The sequence below is a fragment of the Cynocephalus volans genome, chromosome X, assembly GCF_027409185.1.
Source record: "Cynocephalus volans isolate mCynVol1 chromosome X, mCynVol1.pri, whole genome shotgun sequence".
NCBI classification, from domain to species: Eukaryota; Metazoa; Chordata; class Mammalia; order Dermoptera; family Cynocephalidae; genus Cynocephalus; species Cynocephalus volans.
Genome location: NC_084478.1, coordinates 73,841,579 through 73,862,082, shown reverse-complemented (window position 1 = coordinate 73,862,082; position 20,504 = coordinate 73,841,579). Strand labels below are relative to the sequence as shown.

The 20,504-nt window shown below is 43.0% G+C and overlaps 1 protein-coding gene across 2 annotated transcripts in view; it reads left to right on the top strand.

The window, feature by feature from the left end:
• The window catches only part of ARHGEF9 (Cdc42 guanine nucleotide exchange factor 9), a 147,627-nt gene that overhangs the window by 76,372 nt on the left and 50,751 nt on the right, over positions 1–20,504 (top strand). For both annotated transcript variants that reach the window (XM_063083176.1, XM_063083177.1), the window contains 3 exons: positions 4,727–4,959; positions 11,939–12,068; positions 19,477–19,608. In XM_063083176.1, the coding sequence (XP_062939246.1) occupies positions 4,727–4,959; positions 11,939–12,068; positions 19,477–19,608 (495 nt within the window). The remainder of the gene's footprint in view (positions 1–4,726; positions 4,960–11,938; positions 12,069–19,476; positions 19,609–20,504) is intronic.

The following is a 20,504-nucleotide window of genomic DNA, read 5'->3' as shown; positions in this document are numbered from 1 at the left end:
ACATAATTAAAGCCATATATGATAAGCCCACTGCCGATATCATCCTGAATGGGGAAAAGCTGAAAGCTTTTCCTTTAAGAACAGGAACTAGACAAGGATGCCCACTCTCACCACTCCTTGTCAACATAGTGTTGGAAGTACTAGCCAGAGCAATCAGAGAAGAGAAGGAAATAAAGGGCATCCAGATTGGAAAGGATGAAGTCAAGCTGTCCCTCTTTGCAGATGACATGATCCTATATATCAAACAGCCTAAAGCTACAAAAACCTCTTAGATTTGATAAATGATTTCAGCAAAGTTGCAGGATACAAAATCAACACACAAAAATCGGTAGCATTTTTATAGTCCAACAGCGAACATGCAGAAAAAGAAATCAAGAAAGCTAGCCCATTTACAATAGACACCAAAAAAATACAATACTTAGGAATAAAGTTAACAAGGATGTGAAAAATCTCTACAATGAGAACTACAAACCACTGTTGAGAGAAATTGGGGAGGGTTTTGAGAGATGTTAGTAAGCAACAGAAGGAGTATCTGAGCTGTCTGGTTCTGTTCTGCTTTGTCCTGCGGTGGGGAATGGATTCTTCTCTGGCCTTGATTTTGACCTCTGGTCTCTGGCCAGGGTATGAGGACTTAGGAAGGTGCTATGATTTGTCCTAGGATTTTCTTCCTTTACCATTCCCCTCCCCTCTCCCTCTCCTTCCAGACAGTTACCAGTAGGAGATTTCTTTAGCTTCTGTTTTCTGTTCCTGTTGGGTTCAGTCTCCATGAGACCCAGTGTTTTGGGAGGAACTCAACATATTCATTGCATGGAGAATCCAGGATTCTGAGAAATAGGAAGGACCACAGTTAGTGAGAAGTAGGCCCCTGCCAGGCATTTAGGGTAGAGCACTGGGGTAGGGGAAGTAACAAGTGTAAGAAAAGGGGCCGTGGACTTAGAGAAGGAGCGCTAGGAAACAGGACAGTGAGGATTTGAGTCCTGTGTCTGTAGTGACTATTTGGGTAACTTTGGGAAATTTCCTTATCCACTTTGGTCTTCAGTTTTTTCATGTAGACTATTGAGAAGGTTTCAGTTTATGACCTCTGTGGTTCTCTAACATCTTTTGGGTCTCATTCACAGGCAACCTAGTTGTTTTTACAACCCTTCTCACCCTTTTTATATAAAGTATTTTTTTAAAGAGGTAATACATGCGCATGATACAAAATTCAAATGATACGCAAAAGTGTGCAGCTAAAAGTAAGTCCTCTTGGAAATTTTCCTGCTCTTCTTATGGGAATGTGTGTTGGGGGGTGGGGGGCAGTCCTTAAGACCACTCTATGTTCAACAATTTGCTAGGAGGACTCACAGGATTCAGCATGTAGTTATACTCATGGCTATCATTTATCATAGTGAGAGGATTCAAAGCAAAATCAGCAAAAGGAAAAGGTACATTGGGACAAAATCCAGAGAAAATCAGATGCAGACTTCCAAGAGTCTTACCCCAGTGGAGACACACAGAATACTCTTAATTCACTTAGGAATAAGTTGTGACAACATATGTGAAATGTTATCTGCTAAGGAAACCCATTAGATACTCAGTGCCCAGGGTTTTTATGGAGGGCTGGTCATGTAGGAACCCTCTGCCTAGCATGTACCAAAATTCCAGACCCCCAGAAGGAAAGCAAGTGTTTGGCATAAACCACATTGTGTGTGTTGGCACATTGAGTCATTCTTATTAGGGAATTGTGGGGAACCCTCTTGAGATCCAAGTTCCAGCATGGCAGTCAAGCTCTTTAAGTAGGGCTTTCTAAAGATAGCAGTCTCTAGTCTGCTATGATAACTCTTTTCTGCATGATATGTAAAGTGATTCAGCCATTCCAGAAAGCATCTGGGCAGTATTTATAAAAGCTAACTAAGCTTTTGACCTAATAGTTCCATTCCTGAATGTATATCTGAGAGAAATTCTCACAGAGGTCCATGAGGGAGCATGTACAAGGCTGTTGATTGTATGGTAGTGTTTTGTGTGGTAGAGTATAGTTAGAAGCAACTTAGGAATTTATCACTAGGGAGATGAATAAGTGGATAATAAACATGGAGAAAGCTTATTGTAGGGTATTATGTAGCAAGAAACAGCAGACTAGATGTATGTACCTTATAGCAACATAAAAATATCACATAGTGTGGAGTGTGGAATGTAGAATATGGAACAGTGGTTCTCAACTGGGGGCTGCCTTGTGCATTGAACAGCATTCCTGGTTTTCTCTACCTGTTAGATGCCAGTAGCACCTCCGCCGCCCCACCTGGGGGAGGTATGTCACCTGTTGTGACAATGAAAATGTCTTCAGACATTGTCAAGTGTCCCCTAGGAAACAAAAAAAACCTCTGTTCTATTGAAATGATCATATACTTTTACCCTTCAATCTGTTAATGTGGTGAATTTGGATTTAATGATTTTCTTATGTTAAATGAACTTTGCATTACTGGGATAAATTTCATCTAATAACTGTGTATTATCCTTTTTAATGTATTATTCTGCCTTTAAAAAAAAATTAGATTGTTTAACCTTTTATTAGTTCTAGGATTTCATTTTCTATCAGCTTTATTTAGGTGTAATTTATATCCAATAAGATTCACCAATTTTTAGTGTATATTTTGATGAGTTTTAACAAATGTATATACTTGTGTAACCACCATCATAATCAAGATATAGAACATTTCTATCAGTATATAAAGTTCTCTCATTCTCCCTTTGCAGTCAATCTCTGCGCCAACCCCTGGCCCCTGGAAAACACTGATCTGCTTTTTGTTATCATAATTTTGCTTTTTCTAGAATGCCATGTAAATGGAATCATATAGTAGGTAATCTTTTGTGTTTAGGTTCTTTCATTTAACCTAATGCCTTTGATCCATGTTGTACGTGTTGGTAGTTGTTTCTTTTTCATTGCTTAGTAGTACTCCACTGTACGGATATACCACTCATTCACCAATTAATGTACATCTAGGTTGTTTCCAGTTTTGAGCTGTTATGAATAAAGCTGCTATGAACATTCTAGTGTAAGATTTTTTGAGAATATATGTTATAATTTTTCTTGGGTAAATACCTAGGGTTAGGATTGCTGGGTTTCATGGTAGATGTTTCTTTAACTTATATAAGATAATGTCAAACTGTTTTCTAAAGTTGCTATACATTTTGCATTCTCACTACTAGTATATGAGTTCTCATTGCCCCACATGGTCATCAGCACTTGATATTATTGGTATTTTTTATTTTAGCCATTTGAATAGGTGTGTAGTGGCATCTCACTGTGGTTATAATTTGCATTTCCTAATGTATAATGATGTTGAGCATGTTTTTCATGTGTTTATTGCCATCTGTATAAAATCTTTGAAGTGTTTGTCCATGTCTTTTGCCCATTTTTAAGTAGGTTATTTGTTTTCTTATTGTTTAGTTTTGAGAGTTGTTTATATATTTTGCTTACAAGTCCTTTTTCAGATATGTTATTTACAAATATTTTATCCCAGTCTGTGGCTTAGCCTTTAATTTTCTTAAGTGTCTTTTGAAAAGCATAAACTTTAAATTTTGTTGAAATCCAGTTTATCACTTTTTCTTTATGGTTCACACTTCTTGTGTCCTACTTAAGAAATCTTTGCCTAACCCAAGTTCACAAAGATTTTTTCCTTTTTTTTTTTTTTTTATAGAAGTTGTATACTGGGCCGGCCCGTGGCTCACTCGGGAGAGTACGGTGCTGATAACACCAAGGCCCCGGGTTCAGATCCCATATACGGATGGCCGGTTCACTCACTGGCTGAGCGTGGTGCTCGCAACACCAAGTCAAGGGTTAAGATCCCCTTACCGGTCATCTTTAAAAAAAAAAAAAAGAAGTTGTATAGTTTTATTGCTTACATTTAGGCTTATGATCCCTTTTGAAGTAATTTTTATGCATGGTGCAAAATAAGGGTCAAGGTTAATTTGTTTCTGTATGGATATCCAGTTCCAGTACAAAGAATACCCATACACCATTTACTCAAAATTCACCTGTTAACATTTTACCACTTTTCTTTTATAATTTGAGCATGGTCTTCCTCTCTTTCCTGACTCTCTCCTTTTTCCCCTCTCTTTATATGCATATTTATGTATACGTACATTCTTACATACATACACACACACATATATCTATAGTTTTTTTCCCCCTCATTCGTTAGTGTTTAACTTGCATATATCCTGGCCTTTTTACCCCTAAATACTTTAAGGTGTGTTTCCTAAGGGATATTTTATGGAGATAATTTGAGGCTCTGGATGATGTGATTCCTTCAAAGATACTTATAATTTTGTCAGCTTTTCTGGCTGTTCTCCATGGCAGGATTTGCCTAAAACAACTTAGTCTGTCATTGCCAAAAGTAGAATCTCTGATCTATCTCTTCTTATGACTCAGTACCAGAGTTTTATACCCATGCTGTGTTTTACTCTTGTTAGGGCCAGTCTCTCCTCATTACCCTTCTTTCCCAGAATTTCCTTACTGTTCCTACTTATTCATTTTTTCTATATGAACTTTACAATCAATTTGTCTAGTTACCAAATAATTTATTTTGCTATTTTTACTATTATATTATGAATCAATTTAAGAACAATTGACATTGTTATCATTTTAATATTCCTGCATAAGTATATGATCTGTGTTTCTATTACTTTATGACTTCTTTTGGGGTCCTCAGCAGCCTTTCTTTTTCCTTTTTTCCTCTGCCCACAGCAAGATGGATTCTGGATATACTCTGAGTATTGTAACAACCATCTGGACGCCTGCATGGAGCTCTCCAAGCTGATGAAGGACAGCCGCTACCAGCACTTCTTTGAGGCCTGTCGCCTCTTGCAGCAGATGATCGACATTGCTATTGATGGTTTTCTTTTGACTCCCGTGCAGAAGATCTGCAAGTATCCCTTACAGTTGGCCGAGCTCCTCAAGTATACTGCCCAAGACCACAGGTAAGGGACTGAGAGAGGTAGAGTGAGGGAGGGAGCTTCTTCTACATATTGATCCTTATTGAGAATATATATCCTTTTGCCATTTCTGAGATTCTGTTATCTTTTCTGCTAAATAGCATGATGCATTCTTGCTTACCTCAGAGGCTATCATGTGTGTTTTCGAGAGTTGCTTGCAAAGTTGTAAATATGTATGCATCATCATTATTACACAGCTTGGATCCTACCTTCAGGGAGCTTATAGCTTGGTCCTTAGTACTGAGCTCAGCCAAATGAATCAACACTGATTCAATAATTGTTCAACTGTATATCCCACTCTGATAGATTCAAATGTCGTGGTGACAGCCTGTCCAACTTGTACTGACCCTAGGTTCCTTCTGTCAGGCCACATCCCTAGTCATCTTTAGTTTTTTCTACCTTCCTCTGCCCCACCCCAACTGTACCTCTCACATAGACCCAGAGTATGGGCTGGGGAAAATAGACTTGAGACTTCCCCTGATGTTTTTTCAAAGTTTTAAAGTATCTTCAAGAAAACTAACCTGACAAGGATGACATAGCTTATCCCTCTCTGAATGGAAATGATACTCCTCACCTACTAGTAAGGCACATACTGGGAGTAATTTCCAATAATGGAGATGGCCTACAGTGAACCATCCCCACTCTTTCACATGACTTACCTCATGACCTAGAGCCCCCACCCTGTTTTTAGCCTGCCTTTAATTGGTATTAAATCCCTGACTTTAGATTTGTTGGCCCAACTCTCAGTTCTCTTCCTCAGAATGAGCACTCCAAGAAGAAAGAAGGCCTTTGTCCAATTTCCCTTAGCTTTCTGCCTGATTCTTATTAGGCCTGCTTCCTACTTTCATTTGGCTCTGTTGCCTGGTGTCCTTGGGCTGACTTTCAGATCTTGGTGCCTAAGGTCATGAGTGTGCACCAGCTGGTTTGGTTTATGTTGAGCTTCTAGGCCAATCCCCAGGCTCGTTTTTGAGTTGATGTTTCTTCTTTAGCAAATCATGGATCATGTGCTTTAGTGGCTCTGGAGTCCTAGGTGGATTTCAGATTTTAACCTAAATGTCATGGCACTGGATTCTCTTTTTATGTGAGTAACAAGGCCAGTAATAGCTCTGCCTCCACGCCCTGTTGACTGTGAGGGTGGCAAGTAGAGTAGGATCTTGCAAAGGAGGACTCTGCTCCCTTCTCCCTGTGGCAGTTTACTAGGTGGAGCAGGATTGGGGGTGCTTATTAGACATGAAATTTGGAGGTGACTAAGTCCTACTTGAACGGACTTGATATAGCCCATTGCCAGAACTGAGTTACAAGTTTTCTAAGCATATCATTTTTTGTGAGGGCTAGTAACATTGAAGAATCCCCACTAAAATTAAGATATTTGAAAATGAAAAATAGAAATGGTACCTGGAATGGAAAGGCTCTCCCTTCTAGTCAGATTTGTCATTCTGTGGCTGGAAAGATTGAGGCTCAGAAAAATAAATAACACAGAGACAGTCTTTGGTGAATGGTCTGGGAATCTGGCTACTTGAGTTCTTCAGATAATTTTTGTGCTCAGGAAGGTTTGTGAGTCATTGTAGTACCCACTCTGGAAGGCCTTTTCCAGTTCTGCCAGCCCATGGTGCCATGATCCTAAATGACCTCCACAGTTGTACTCCATGGTACTAAGTGACCAGAAGCAGTGACTTTTTAACCTAAATCTCAACTGAGCAGCCTTCAGACTTTTGCCTTTAAAACCTGGATATTCAGAGTGGTTCTTAAATATCTGTATTACAGCTTCTCACCTACCTACTTCCTGAGTATCCATTCTGTGGAACCTAGCAGGAGGCTCTAAAAATCATACTTGTGGACTGATAATATTCACTAGGTAAATTACTTATTGTATAATTGACCATAAGAGTCCTAGAAAGACCATCTTTCAAGCACAACCCAAAGCTATGTTAGTTTCTTTGGCCAAAGCAACTCCAGGGCATTGCTGGGTTTGTTGGGAGCCAGCAAGATAGAATATCTACCTAGGATTTGCCATTTCTGTGGTCCTTCACCTTGCAGCTAGATACCTAACCTCAAAACCCTTTTGTTCTATGGGTCCCTGTTCCCCTTGCCTCCCACTCCCGGACTTCTGAGTGCTGAGAAAGTAGTTCAGGCAGTAGCAGGCTACATCAACCCCTGTCCTTCTTCAGGGTGACCTGTTGGGCCCAGCACTACCACAGGACATGAGCAACCCCACTTGGGAGGCCTCAGGAAGCTGTATTAATAATGACAGCTGCTGCCCATGCATGTCAAGAGCAGCTTGGATTTGAAAGCAATTAGAGGCTGCTGCTAGTTTAGAGGTTTAGTCAGATAGGTGTTCAGATAGGTAGCTTGAAATACAATTAGAGTGGCCTCTGAAAAAGAAGATTAGATGGAGAGTGTATTAGTCCATTTAGGTTGCTTCTAATAAAATACTTGGAACTGGGTAATTTATAAGGAAATTAAATGTATTGCTTACAGTTTCTGGGAAGTCCAAAGTCTATCTGGTAATGGCGACAGTGACCCAGGGGTCTCACATCGTGAGATGGTGGAAGCAGAGAGAGCAGAAGAGAGCAAGACAGACTCTCCTCTTCTTTTAAAGCCCTCAGAACCATGCCCCTGATCACCATTTTTAATCCATTCACTACTGCACTGTCCTACAATCCAATCACCTCTTCAAGGCTCCACCTTTCAATTACCATAATAGGATTTCCCACTTTCTTAACAATCACAGTGGGGGCTAAGTTTCTAATACATAAAAACGTGGGGGATACAATTCAAGCTTCAGTGAGTTTTGGGGGGACATAATTCAATCCACTACAGAGAGTGACAAATGGAGAATAATACTGCCTTTGCTTATAGAAGGGTGACATACTTCCCGCACCTCACCTTCCTTAAGCTAGCAAGAAGTAAGACTGTTTATAAGAAGAAGGTTGGCTGACATGTCAGAAACTAGAAAATCTTAGTTCTGTCACTCTTCAATAGGGGGTGGGCCCAGACCTCATCTGAGGGCCCAGGGGCTCTGACCTGCATTCAGACTGGACCACAGCTATTCTCTTATTCTTTCACCCACCTCTAACGCTAGTGGGACAGGTTAGAGATGGGGACATTACTGTTCTAGCCATTGTGAAAAAGACAGCCAGTGAAAATTGGCAAAAATAGTATGGGATAGTGGCAGTGATGAATCCACAGGTGGGCAATACTTGGGGTCAGGCAGAGGTAATGAGCATTCTCCTGCCAGCACTCTCCAGTAGAATTTTCTGCAATGGTGTAAATGTTCTGTATCTGTGCTGTCCAGTACAGTAGTCACTGACCATATGTGACTTGAGTACTGAGAAATGTAGCTAGTGCAACTGAGGAACTAAATTTTTAATATTATTTAATTTTAATTAGATGTGGCTAGTGGCTACCATATTAGACAGTACACGTCTATGCTTCTCATAAAGTGGCTTAAAGCACTGATGCCCTCAAATCAGAGGAAGGAAAGGCACAGGGAACAGAAAATGGGCCCAAAGAGCAGGAGTACTTATTTATTTATTTTATTAATATTGTTATTTTTTTACATTCTATGATGTTGTTGTGGAGCAGTTGGGAGGGAGGAGGAGAGGGGAAATGGGAAGGAAATAGGATGGAAGAAGGAAGGAGGAGGGGCGAATTGAGGCCTGTGGCACCTTCCTCATTCCCACAGAGGAAACCAGGTAGCTTCTAGCAGTGGCTTGATCTTTGCCAGGCTGGGTGCAGATGTCAAGGGGGTGTAGCAAAAGCCCTTGCCCCACACAACTCCAGCTCAGGAACCCAGGGCCCTTCTTGCTGTGGCTTGGGGATTGTCATTGGGCTGGTTGTGTGTGCCAGGGAGGCATGGCCAAAGCCCTTGGCCCTCTACCACCCTGGCTTGGGAGAGCCTGGGGTGCTTCTTGTGGCAGCTCGGTGGTCATCGCTGGGCTGGTTGTGCATGTCAAGGAGGCATGACAGAGGGCCTTGGCCCCCCACCGCTACAGCTTAGGAGAGCCCGGAGCACTTCCTGCGGTGGCTCAGTGGTAGTCACTGGGGTGGTTGCACGTGTCAGGGGTGTGTGGCCAAGGCTCTTGGCCCCCACCCTCAGGACTGGTTGTGGGTGTCGGGGGTCATGGCTGAGGCCACCAGTCCTCCCTGCTTTCAGGCTTGGTAGGCCAGGGGACTTCTGGTCCTTCTAGGTGTTACAGGTGTTCTTTGGTGAAATGAGACTTTTACTAGTTCATCTCAAACTTTGTCTCTGGTTGTGGGTACTTTGTTTTTTCTTCTAGTTCTGTGTTGGATTATTTGCTGTTTCCACCACTTAAACTCTGCACTGGAACTAATTTGTTGTCCTTTAGTTACTTCCAATATGGGAGAACTTCCTGTGAGGACCAGTACTTGAGCTCTGTAGTTGAGCTAAATTGCTGCTTTGCTACTGATTCCCCAGGCAAGGCTTTTTGTGCAGCTCAGGTTTTAATAGTTGACTTTCTGGGAACTTTTGGGTCTAGTGAGATCTGGTGTACCTGGGTTGTGTAGAAACTCTGGTCTGGTCCTGAGTCTTTTCATCAGTCTGCACCCCATGCAATTCTGTATTCCTGACCACTCTCCTCTGAGTGGTCCTACGCTGACTGGGGGCAGATCAGCTGTCCTTGCTGTGCCCCTGTTTTCCCCTGGTCACCGCCTGTGCTCCAAACATTTCCCATGGGGTGGGCCATGCTTCAGTCCCTTGTGATGACTCACCAGCTTCTGTGAGTGGCTCATTTTTTCCAGTTGTTGTGGATCTTCACTCCTATGTGGGTCCACAGGAACCCTATTAGTGCTCTTGCTGGCCTGGGGGCCACCAAGGCCCTCTTCTCCCCTGCTGCCTCCAAGCAACTTCACCCAAAGGGCACAGATGTAGCTTTTGCCAGCTCCTGCTCCATGCACTCAGCAGCTCCAGCCTGGAAGTGGCCAGGATTTGAAATGGTTGGAGTGGCTTTTTCTTTCTCTCATGGCTTCTCCTGCCTTCATGCAATCTGTAGGTCTTTCCTCCTCTTCCCCTGAGCTCTAGTGGCCCCAGGTTGCCTGTCATTGCTTTTTTGTAGTTGTAAGTCGGTCAATTTGTGGGAGAGAGTGACACTAGGGACAGTCTATTCTGCCATCTTGACCAGAAGTCCAGGAGTACTTATTTATGTCAGCAGTGTCTATGCTGCAACCACCCCTACTGTCATCACCCTACCATGCTTCTACCATGGTAAGCTCAGACTGTCTTGCCAGATAAAAACTTTGGTGATATTACAGAGCCCAAAAGTTCCCCTTTAGGCTGGCGCAAGTCACTGTAAAGGGCAAAATATAACAGGAACAAATATAATTTTTTCAGTTAGGTCTAAGGAATCAATAGCTCAAGGACAGGCTGAGAGAGATACAACTTCTAGACAGCATGTTTTGGAGAGACTTAGGAAGTGTTAGTAGGCCATAAGATCAATATGATTCAGCAGTGAGATCCAGAAGAAAAACTGATAGTAGCCAACATTCATTGAGGCTCAGAATAAAGAAGCCTTTTCTAACATAGTTGTCTTGAGGCAGAATAGACTAGATAGGAGATGTGAGCATCCTGTCATTGGAAATGATAAAATGCATTTATGTTTGAGGACCATGGTCCTGGCAAACGTGCAGAGCATAGACTGGAGTGATGGATGCCCAGCTAAAAGGAGGTGCTGCATAGCATCTGTATTGAAGAAAAAGGCAGTTTCTGTATTTTTCTCCTTTCTTTTTTCTAATTGGTTCTGAGAAACAGAGCAGGTTAATTACCGTAAGGTATTTTCAGCTTCTCCAAGAAAAGGTTTTAAACTAAACTGTAATGCATTTTTTTTGCCTTCTTAGTTTATTGTAGCTCCACTGAATGGCTGAGATCTCACTTTCAGTCTGTCTTTCAAAGGAGCCATTCAGTTGGAAATCAGATTAGACAAGCAGGGAAAACTGGGCAGGATGGTGTAACCCTCAACACATGGGCTATCCAAAGTCTTAGGAAGCTAGCTGAGGGTTGTATTTCTGGGACTAGGGGTTTGGGGAGGCATCCCCCGTGATGTCTCAAATATTTATTTGTGGTAATAATACTGCTGACATTTATTATGGGCCAAGAGTAAAACAGTTTACACGGATGATTGTATTTAATTTATTAAACCTTCAATGAATTCTACTATAATTCTCCCCATTTTATAGATGAGGAAGCCAAGTCAATGAGAGAGTGAGTGAAACCTGCCAAAGGCAACACAGCTAGTCAGTGACAAAACTGGGGTTTGAGCCTATAGACTCTGGCTTCATACTCTGTATTCTTAACCACTGTGTCATATCTCTATATTGTGTAGGAGGAAAGGTTAGGGTGTTATTTCACAGTGGTTTTGGGCAGAGGCCCCTTAGGTATAGATAGTGGAATAGATGGGAAGTTTCTCTGGATTGTGCCATGTGTGAGCATCCTGTCTTTCTCCTTGGCTGGTTGTGTCAGATAGGACACAAAAGTAGTGGTTTAAAAAAGATTGAGGTCTGTTTCTCTCTTATGTGAAAGAAGTCTGCAAGTAGGATGTCTATGGTCATAAGAAACTTGGGCTCCTTCCAGCATTCTGCTATCCTATCTCTAGGGTATGGACCTTGTCCTTATGATCCGAGATGACTACTAGAGCCATCATATCCACATTCTAAGCATCAGGATTGAGTAAGCAATAAAGATGTGCTTTCTTTCTTAAAGGATATTTTTTTAGAAGTCCACCTAGCACTTATTTTACATGTTATTGGACAACACTTAATCCAATAGGTATCCCTGCTGAAAAAAGGGTTGGGAAATGTAGTTTTTTATTCTAGGTAGCATGTGTTTCCATCTGAAAATCAGGACCCTATTACTAAGGGGGAAGAGGAGAGAGGATATTAGGATTGGCACTGAGCACATTGGTTCTCTGGTACATTGTTTCATCCAACTTACACTCTTGTGTCTTCACAGTGACTACAGATATGTGGCAGCTGCTTTGGCTGTCATGAGAAATGTGACTCAGCAGATCAACGAACGCAAGCGACGTTTGGAAAATATCGACAAGATTGCCCAGTGGCAGGCCTCTGTCCTAGACTGGGAGGTAGGACTTTTACCAACAAGGGTTTTGAGGAGTCTGAATAGCTTGTCCAAAGCTTCTGACCTTAGCCAAGGATGGACAAAGAGGAATTAGATTTGAAGAACAACAAGAAGGATTTAGATTAGACCCAAGGCAAAACTTCCTGATAATGATAGGTATTGGGTACTTTAATAGATTTCTAAGAAGATTGGAGAAATCTTTGTTATAGTACTTCATTAAGAAAGGAAAGATTCATCTCTCTGGGTGTTGCCAGGAAAAAATTGGGTTGATGACGTAGCCTTTTAAAGCTTTTTCAAGTCCTAGATTTATCCCCACTAGATGCACGCTTGGATAAGAAGTACTACGTACTAATTTACTCCCAGATACAGAATACAAGGTTGGTTTTCTTGTTCTTAATGGTGCAGGACAGCCAACATACTTATTTTCCTATTGGTGAGATCACCTCCCTCTAACACCTCTAGATCTATCCAAGCCTGTGCACTCTAGGCCACAACCATCATCTCTGCCAAATCCACAGACCAAATTCTGTTTTTATCATCTGCTTTTAAAAATAATCCCTGACAATCTTATATTCCATTGAAAACAGCCATGGCTTCTCTGAACTCAAAAAGTCTTGAGTGGCTGAAGTCACTAAAGCCTTCCCTTCCTAAGTGCCCACCAAGAGAACCAGGAGTAATAACATTTCATATGTATCTCTCAGGCCCAGTTTGTACAATCTGATAGTCCACAGGCTAACATAACCAAGATGGGAGAGGCTGGACATGCTACCAAGGAAGGGGCAGCAATCTTAAGCCTTGTAGTCACAGTGTAGAGGTAGAGCCAGCTCCCCATTCCACTGGCCTCAACTCAGGTGTTATTTTCTGTGATTAAGAGATAGTAATATCTGTCTAGCATTTCAGGTAGTTTAGCCCATTCCAAGGGGACTAGGCATTAGCCTTACACACAGCTACTTAACCAAGGTCCAGGAAAAAAAATCATCTTTCTTTTATTCTGCTACCTCTGTTCTTCCTTAATGTAGACAGCTGAAAAAGACCACAGTGCTGATCCACTGACATATTTTGAGGTCCTGTTTGAAGGATAATGTCCCCATACAAGAGTAGAACAGCAGTGATTATTTGAGATGCAGAGAAAGGAATGAATCTATATAAAGAGACCGTCTTGCTCATAAGAGAAGGCCAGCACTGGCCCAGATTTACTAGAAAATCATAGATTCTCCTACCCTTGTGTCTGCTTTGCTTTGGCCAGTTGCCTGATCAGAGGCAGAGGGCTGGATGAAATGACTTCTAGCAAGTTCATCAACTCTAAGGAACTCTGAAATTGTGTCTGGTCAGGCCTCTTTCTTTCCCCTCAGCAAGCTTCTTTGTGAGAGGAGGTGCCCATTAGCAGTTGTTTTCCTATTCCCTGGAACATCTCTCTGCTTCCCAATGCCTAGAAGACCTTCTAATTCCTCTGTGTGCTCTGGGCCTTCAGTCCCTGGAGCAGGGTCTGTGGGGGACCAAGGATAAATTGCAATTCCAAGGCCTACCCAGGGAGCTTTATTAATACCAAACTCGATAGCACTGAGCTATGATTTAAAGACTTGACATCTCAAAAGGAATTTCCTGTGTGTTTGTTTGGGGAACACAAAAAGAAAATTCTGACAGTTTCAGCCTCCTTTTTTTAGCACGATAGATTGGCCCTCTAATCTCATCTAAACCTGCACAGCCCTTGCACCCACCTGCTTGGTGAAGCCCATCTTCATCTAGGTTGGTGTCTTAGTCCATTCAGACTGCTATAACAAAATACCGTAGATTCATAATCTTAGATGCTGGAAGTTCAAGATAAAGACGCCAGTAGATTCAGTGTCTGGTAACAGCCCATGTCCTGGTTCATAGACAGCCATCTTCTCGTTGTGTCCTCACATGAGAGAAGGGATGAGGGAGCTCTTTGGGATCTCTTTTATAAGGGTACTAATCCCATTCCATTTATAATGGCTCTGCCCTCATGACCCAATCATCTCTCAAAGGCCTCACCTCCAAATACAATCACATTGGGGATTAGGTTTCAACATGAATTTTGAAGGGACACAATCGTTTAGTCTATAGGAATCAGTAAGAAGAAAAATTTCTCATGATTCCCTTTTCAGACTCTGGGGTAACTGTGAAACTTGCCAGCTCCAGAGGGATTGCCCCCTAAGAAGCCTTTTCTCCAGTAAGGCCTGATGGGTACATTTCAGAGGCCAGGCCTAAAGTGTCTATCATGTTTGCCTTATCTGGTCTTAAAACTTTTAGAATGTCACAGTCACCAGGACTCTTAGAGGATTCCTTCTACAACCCTGACCATGCTTGCATGTGTACACTCTCACCCTCATATACGTTGTAATGTTGGTGGAACACGGAGAAGCAGAGAGAAGCCTATTCCTGATCAAGGCCACACAGCAAGTCAGTGACAAAGCTGGAATTTGAGTCTAGTCTGATTGCTTGTGTGGTGTTCTTTTCACTGCTGCACCACATACTCCTCCAATCTTCTGCGTCCCACAGCCCAATTGCTGTCCTTTGTGATACTGCAGTGACTTGGTTTTTGCAGTAAAGAATCTATATCTAAACAAGACAGTGAACTACCTTGGGGGGAAATTTAAATCCTGATCAGGCTAAAGGTGGATGGGGGAGAGTCTCCCTCAGAAAGCAGTAGTATATGGACACTCCATGGCTTACTGAGTCTTGGAGCAGGTGGCCCAAACTCACTCTTTACACATTCCACCTGCCCAAGAAGTTGAACAAGCAGAGAGACAGGTCTTGCCAGATTGCTGAGTCCTACTGTGTACAAGCCCTGCAAATCAAGAAAAAGAAGCAATGCATTCTGCCACCCACTTGCTTCTCAGATGTGTGAATAAACAGGGTGGCTGTCAAAAGCATCCACTTGATAATTTCAGCTTCATTTGTTAAATGAAAAAGAGGAGTCATAGGGGAAAACTAAAGAACCTAATCTCCCTTGAAGAGGAATTGGGAGGGTTGGTGGCATGCAGATAATTAGTGTCTACTCAATAAATCAGAGCATCTGGCTAGAGAGCAGGAATCCTTGCATTATATCAAGGCTTGACCCATCCTTCAACTTCAGTTACCATCCCTGGGGACTAGAGTTCCTGAAGTACCCCTCCCTTTCCCCCATCTTCCAGAAATCCTGAAAAATAAACAGATGAGTGAAAGTGTCAACCATCTTTCTAAGAAATAATCAATACATTAGAGCAGTTTGGGGAAGCAGCAGGGAGAAGAACCTGTTCCCAGGCACTGCAGTTTCTGGGAAATTTCCATTTCTAATTTCTCTGATGTTGAGGTTTGGTTGAGCTGTCACTTTGTCACCTTTCACACTCATTAAATCCACTTGAAAGGAAAGGAAAAGGAACATAGCTCTGACAGCTTCTTTTTAATCGTGTGTGTGTGATTTTTAGCAGGAGCCCAAGTTTGTAGGTCATGTTTGGGAGCTTGATTGTGTGTGGTTGTGATTTCCTCTTTGTGGCCTTCCTCCCCTTCCAGCCTGGTTGTGTAATGCCCAAAGGCCTGTACCAGTTAACCATTGGATGATTGAGTCCAAAGAAATTGGAGGAAACAGAAAAACCCAACATGATGGAGGCAGCAAGAACATTTATTTAAAAGCTAAGGTGACTCAATGAGGCATATACTCCTGGGGCCAGATGATCAAATGTGGGGCTGGATGGATTTCCTATTTCCCTGCTCTCCTGTCAGTAGGTAGCACTGAAAATAAACTGGATGAAAAGGATGACATTTCCCTTGTCCTCCTTTCTCTGGATCTGCTTAGACCTAGCCTCGTGTCAATCAGCTTGTGATTGAAATGGGATGAAGTCAGGCAGAATGGGGTGAATTAGAACTAGAATTCATTAGGGTGGAGTGAAGCTTCTTTTCTGAGGCTTTGTCCCCAGGTAAGGAAGGTGGATGAGCTGGTAAGAAAATTTTGGGGAGTTTTTGGTGGCCACTATTAACACCCATTGATTTACTTATTAAATAGATCTTTATTGAGTACCTACTGTATGTCAGGCCTCATTCTAAGTTCTACAGATACATCAGTGAAGAGCACAAGGTTCCTACCCTCATTGAATTTATGTTCTAGTAGGGGAGAGAGGCACCAGACAAACATATAATTTATTATCAGGTAGTGATAGCAGCTGTAAAGAAAAATAAAGTAGGATAACAGGCTACAGAGTGATTCTACCTGAAGAGGTAGCATTTGAGCAAAGACCTGAAGGAGATGAATGAGCAAACCATGTAGCTTTCTTGGGGCAGAACATTCCAGGCAGAGGGAAGAATAAAAACAAAAGCCCTAAAATATGGGAGTAATGTACCCATGGAACAGAAGGAGGACTTTGTGGCCAGAGTGGAGTGAGCGAGGGGAAAAGTGGGAGCAGATGAGGTCATGGCCTTAATAAGAGGTCAGATCATGCCCTCATAGGATTTGGCTTTTAGTTTGAGTGAGATGAGAGGATTTTGAGCAAATAAGTGACACTAGGGGACTTATGTTTTGAGCATCTCTTCTAAGGCAGGCCCTGGGCTGGACACTGGGGATATTGAGATGAATGAGATGTGGCTTTGGCCTCTAGTGGGCAGATACATTCCTAGCAGAGGGAACAGTGTGAGCAAAATCCTGGAGGAATGGAATGGAACAGAAGGCCCATTGTGGTGCTGGGGGTGGCAGTGGTGGGGGGGGGTGGCATCAATTAGAAGGTATTACACGTTTTGGGGCAAGACAAAGAAATGTGTGCAACAAGTGGGGCAGAGAAGGCAAGGGTAAAAGCTCCGAACAGTGCAAGGCCTGTTTCCTTGCATGGACTGAACTAATGCTCTCAAACAGCTGTGTGAAGTGGGTCAAACAGGAACTGTTTTATTATCCCCACTCTACAAATGAGGAAATAAGTTGAGAGAGTTTAAGCTACTTTCCAAGGTCACAGAGTGAGTTGGTAGTAGCACTGGGCCCAAAACCCAGGTCTTCTAAGTACCTTAGAAATCTTCCAAAGCAGCTAGGTGGTTGCTTGGTTGCTGTACTATGAGGTGGGGTGGGGGGAAGAGTGTCATCATTCTCATGTAGTCTGGTGATTAAGAGCATAGGTTTTGGAGGGAGTGTGATCTGGGTCCTGCCCCTTTGGGCAAATTACTTCCAGTTTCTCCAACCTTGATTTTAGGGGCAATAATAGTACACCCCTTATCTGCTTGTTGTATTAACAGGAGACAGGACAGAATGTGCATAGTACCTGGGACACACAGTAATAATCAAGATAATAACTATCACATGTAGAACTCATAGTGTGATGTGTACTTTCCTAAGCACTTCATATATATAAATTTAAATAATCTTCAACAACCAAATGAGGTTGTTATCCCCATTTTAAAGATTAAGAAATTGAGGCACAGAGAGGATATATGAGTTGGTCAAGGTGAGTCATGTGGTGAGCATAGTGGTGTATTTTTTTCAAGATTTTTTTGCTTGGTGGAGTTATATACGGCAGGTACTTACCATAGAGTTGAGGTGCCCCTGGCTTATGCAGTGGGTGGACGAGATAGTACTGAATAGTCCTCCTGGTCTGATCATCCCCTTTAGCAAGCGGTACCTTTAAAAGTCATTCTGGCCATCTTTTTTATGGCATTGGTCCCCTTTTATGGTTTTCTTTTACTCCATACATACTCAAAGTGGAATGTGTCACACATACCTAGCCTGTATCAGAGTGGGGTGTGATAAATTGGTACCACTCTCAGCTTCCCATCCCTCCAACAGGAAAGCTCTGTACTGCTCCCCAACCCTGAGAGCTTTCTCTCCCAGCCCTAGGCCTCCAGAGGTTCTGTGCTAGTATGTGAACCCCTCAAGAAGGAGCATTTACCTAGTTCCTGGGTAATCCTGATGCTAAGCCTGGAGCATGGAGTCGAAGCAGTATTTCTGAACTTCTTTCAAGTTCTATTATTAGAAAATAATTCCACTGAGCTCCCTTTTTCCTTCCTATCTTGTAGACTGGAAAAAACAGTATGCTTGAGAACACCATTTCCAGATGCCCCTCTCTCTGGCACACTATCCTGCCTGGGCTATTTGCTTTTGATTAGCTCTGGGAGGATGCTGGTGCCTCCATCTCTAACCTTGCCTTGAAAGTTTTGTGTACAAGGCTGAGATCTTAGCATCAGACTATCAGGGCTGGGACCGTAAAGATTATCTTCACACACCTCATTTAACATCTGGGAAAGCTGAGACCTGGAGAGAGGAAGGGACTGGACCTCCAGTGACTTTTTGGTCTAGAGACAGTATAATATAGTGGAAGGAGTAAGCACACTCTCAGGCGCTGTGGAGTAGGGGTTGGGTCATGGATATGTAGCTAACTAGCTGGATGACCTTATCACTTTACCTCTCTTTACCTTAAACTGTAAAATGAAGCAAGAATATCTACCTCCCAGGGCTATTGTGAGGCTCAAATGACACAGAGTGAAAGTGTCTAGCACAATGTCAGACCCATATAGGTACTCAGGAAATATTCTGCATTCTGGGCCACTGCTCTTTGTCCCCACCTTCACATAGGACCTGGAACACACCCTGTGCCCATGGCTTTGCTGTGGTTTGCCTTGCGTTCCATGAGTTCTGGGCATACCTGCATTCATCTCCTTCACTGAGATGTAAGCTCCTTGAGTATAGGGCCAAGTCTGGCTTGGCATCTGACACACACCCCCAATATACCTCTGACCTACCAAAGTTGCCATAAGGAAGGGGGGCCCTTGATAATTCTGTAAAACTGAATTAACTAGTACTCAGGTGACTTGGTGCTTTTTTGTGTCTGATTATATGTAGCAAGCAGGAGAAATGGTTCCAGGCCCTCTGGATAACAGACCAAGGAAGCATGTAGTCATGACATTTCCTATTTAATCAATAGATTTTAATGAACCAAGAGAAGGAAAATCAATTATGATAGGGTGAGTAGATTACCTTTCTCTCTATCATCTTCCTTCTCACCCTCCCCTGTCCCCTTCTGCTCATGGGAATCAGAGAGATTTCTACCACCTTCTAAAAGGAGACTGAGAGGTCAGAGGTGGGATTGAGAGACTGGGACATGGAGATTTATAGAAAAGAAGAGAGAGGGAGAATGAGAGAAATTCAGAAAGAGAGAGAGAGAGAGAACCTCATGGTAGCTGGTGCCACATAGGGAAGCTGTAGCAGTCCTGGGCGGTGGAGCTCATGTGGCCTCAGGGTGAACAATATGGGTCTTTCCAGCTCTTGGAGTTGTAAAGGCTTTTGAGGATTCCCAGGAGTCCCTCCCTCTCTCCTTTAACACCAGGCCCTTTCTGGCCTCCTCCCACCCCAGTCTATGCTCAGCCTTGGGTGCCTTCAGACAGGCAATGGTGTCATCCCTCCTGCCTGGCTTCCTCTCATGATCACATGTCCTTCCCAGGGCGAGGATATCCTAGACAGGAGCTCGGAGCTGATCTACACTGGGGAAATGGCCTGGATCTACCAGCCCTACGGCCGCAACCAGCAGCGAGTGTTCTTCCTGTTTGACCACCAGATGGTCCTCTGCAAGAAGGTAACCTTGCCCCCTTCTTCCCTGAGGGAGATGGACATCTCCAGGGGCACCAGCCCCTTCCTCTCCATCATCAGGCTCCCAATGAAGTGGGCTAAAACTGCTAGGGGGAAGAAAGACTGGAGAATAGCAGCAATTCCATATCAGGAGCACTGGTGTGGCATGAATATCACAGGTAGGGCTAGCTTGTGGGCAATGAAACTCTGAAGTTGGTATATTTTGTCTTGGTATCTTTTTTACCCTTTGCCCTCATGACCCTCATGGTGCTCCTTGTCACTCCCTTCCACCCAGTTTGCACCAGTTGTTTAAAATATTGAAATATTTCTATCTCAGTTGGTAAATAATATCTTTCCTGAAAACATTCCCTCATTTCCACTCTAATGGCTCTGGCCACCTGGCCCCTCCCTGCCCTAGGAACCAACAAGGGGCCTCCTACTTTTGCCCTGACAGGTAGGTACCTTTGTAATACAAAAATTTCCCCCATGCCTCTACCCATTTTCCACACAAGGTGTATCAGTTCTCAACAACTACCAACCGTGCTCTTCCCCAACCTTTCTTTCCCTAATCCATTTGAGGAAAGGTCTTGCTCTTGTCGTTGATCATTGGATAACTCTGTGAATGTTGGTTTCTTGGCCTCTTCTCCTTGATGGGGGTGAAGGAGGGTGGCATATGTTCTCAGTATGATCCCTCTTTATGGGACGCTCTTCCCCCCACCTCCTCCCTCAGGATAGGGAGTTTAGTCTAGTTTTGGCTCCAGAGACTGGGTGGAAGAATTTCGAACCAGAGAAAGAAAAAAAAGAGGGAGAAGCCGAAGAGTGCTTAGTGTGTCTTTCCAAATTCACTGTCCTACCCGCAGCTCTTTCTCCATCATCCAGTCCCTTTGTCCTCTCCCTCACCCA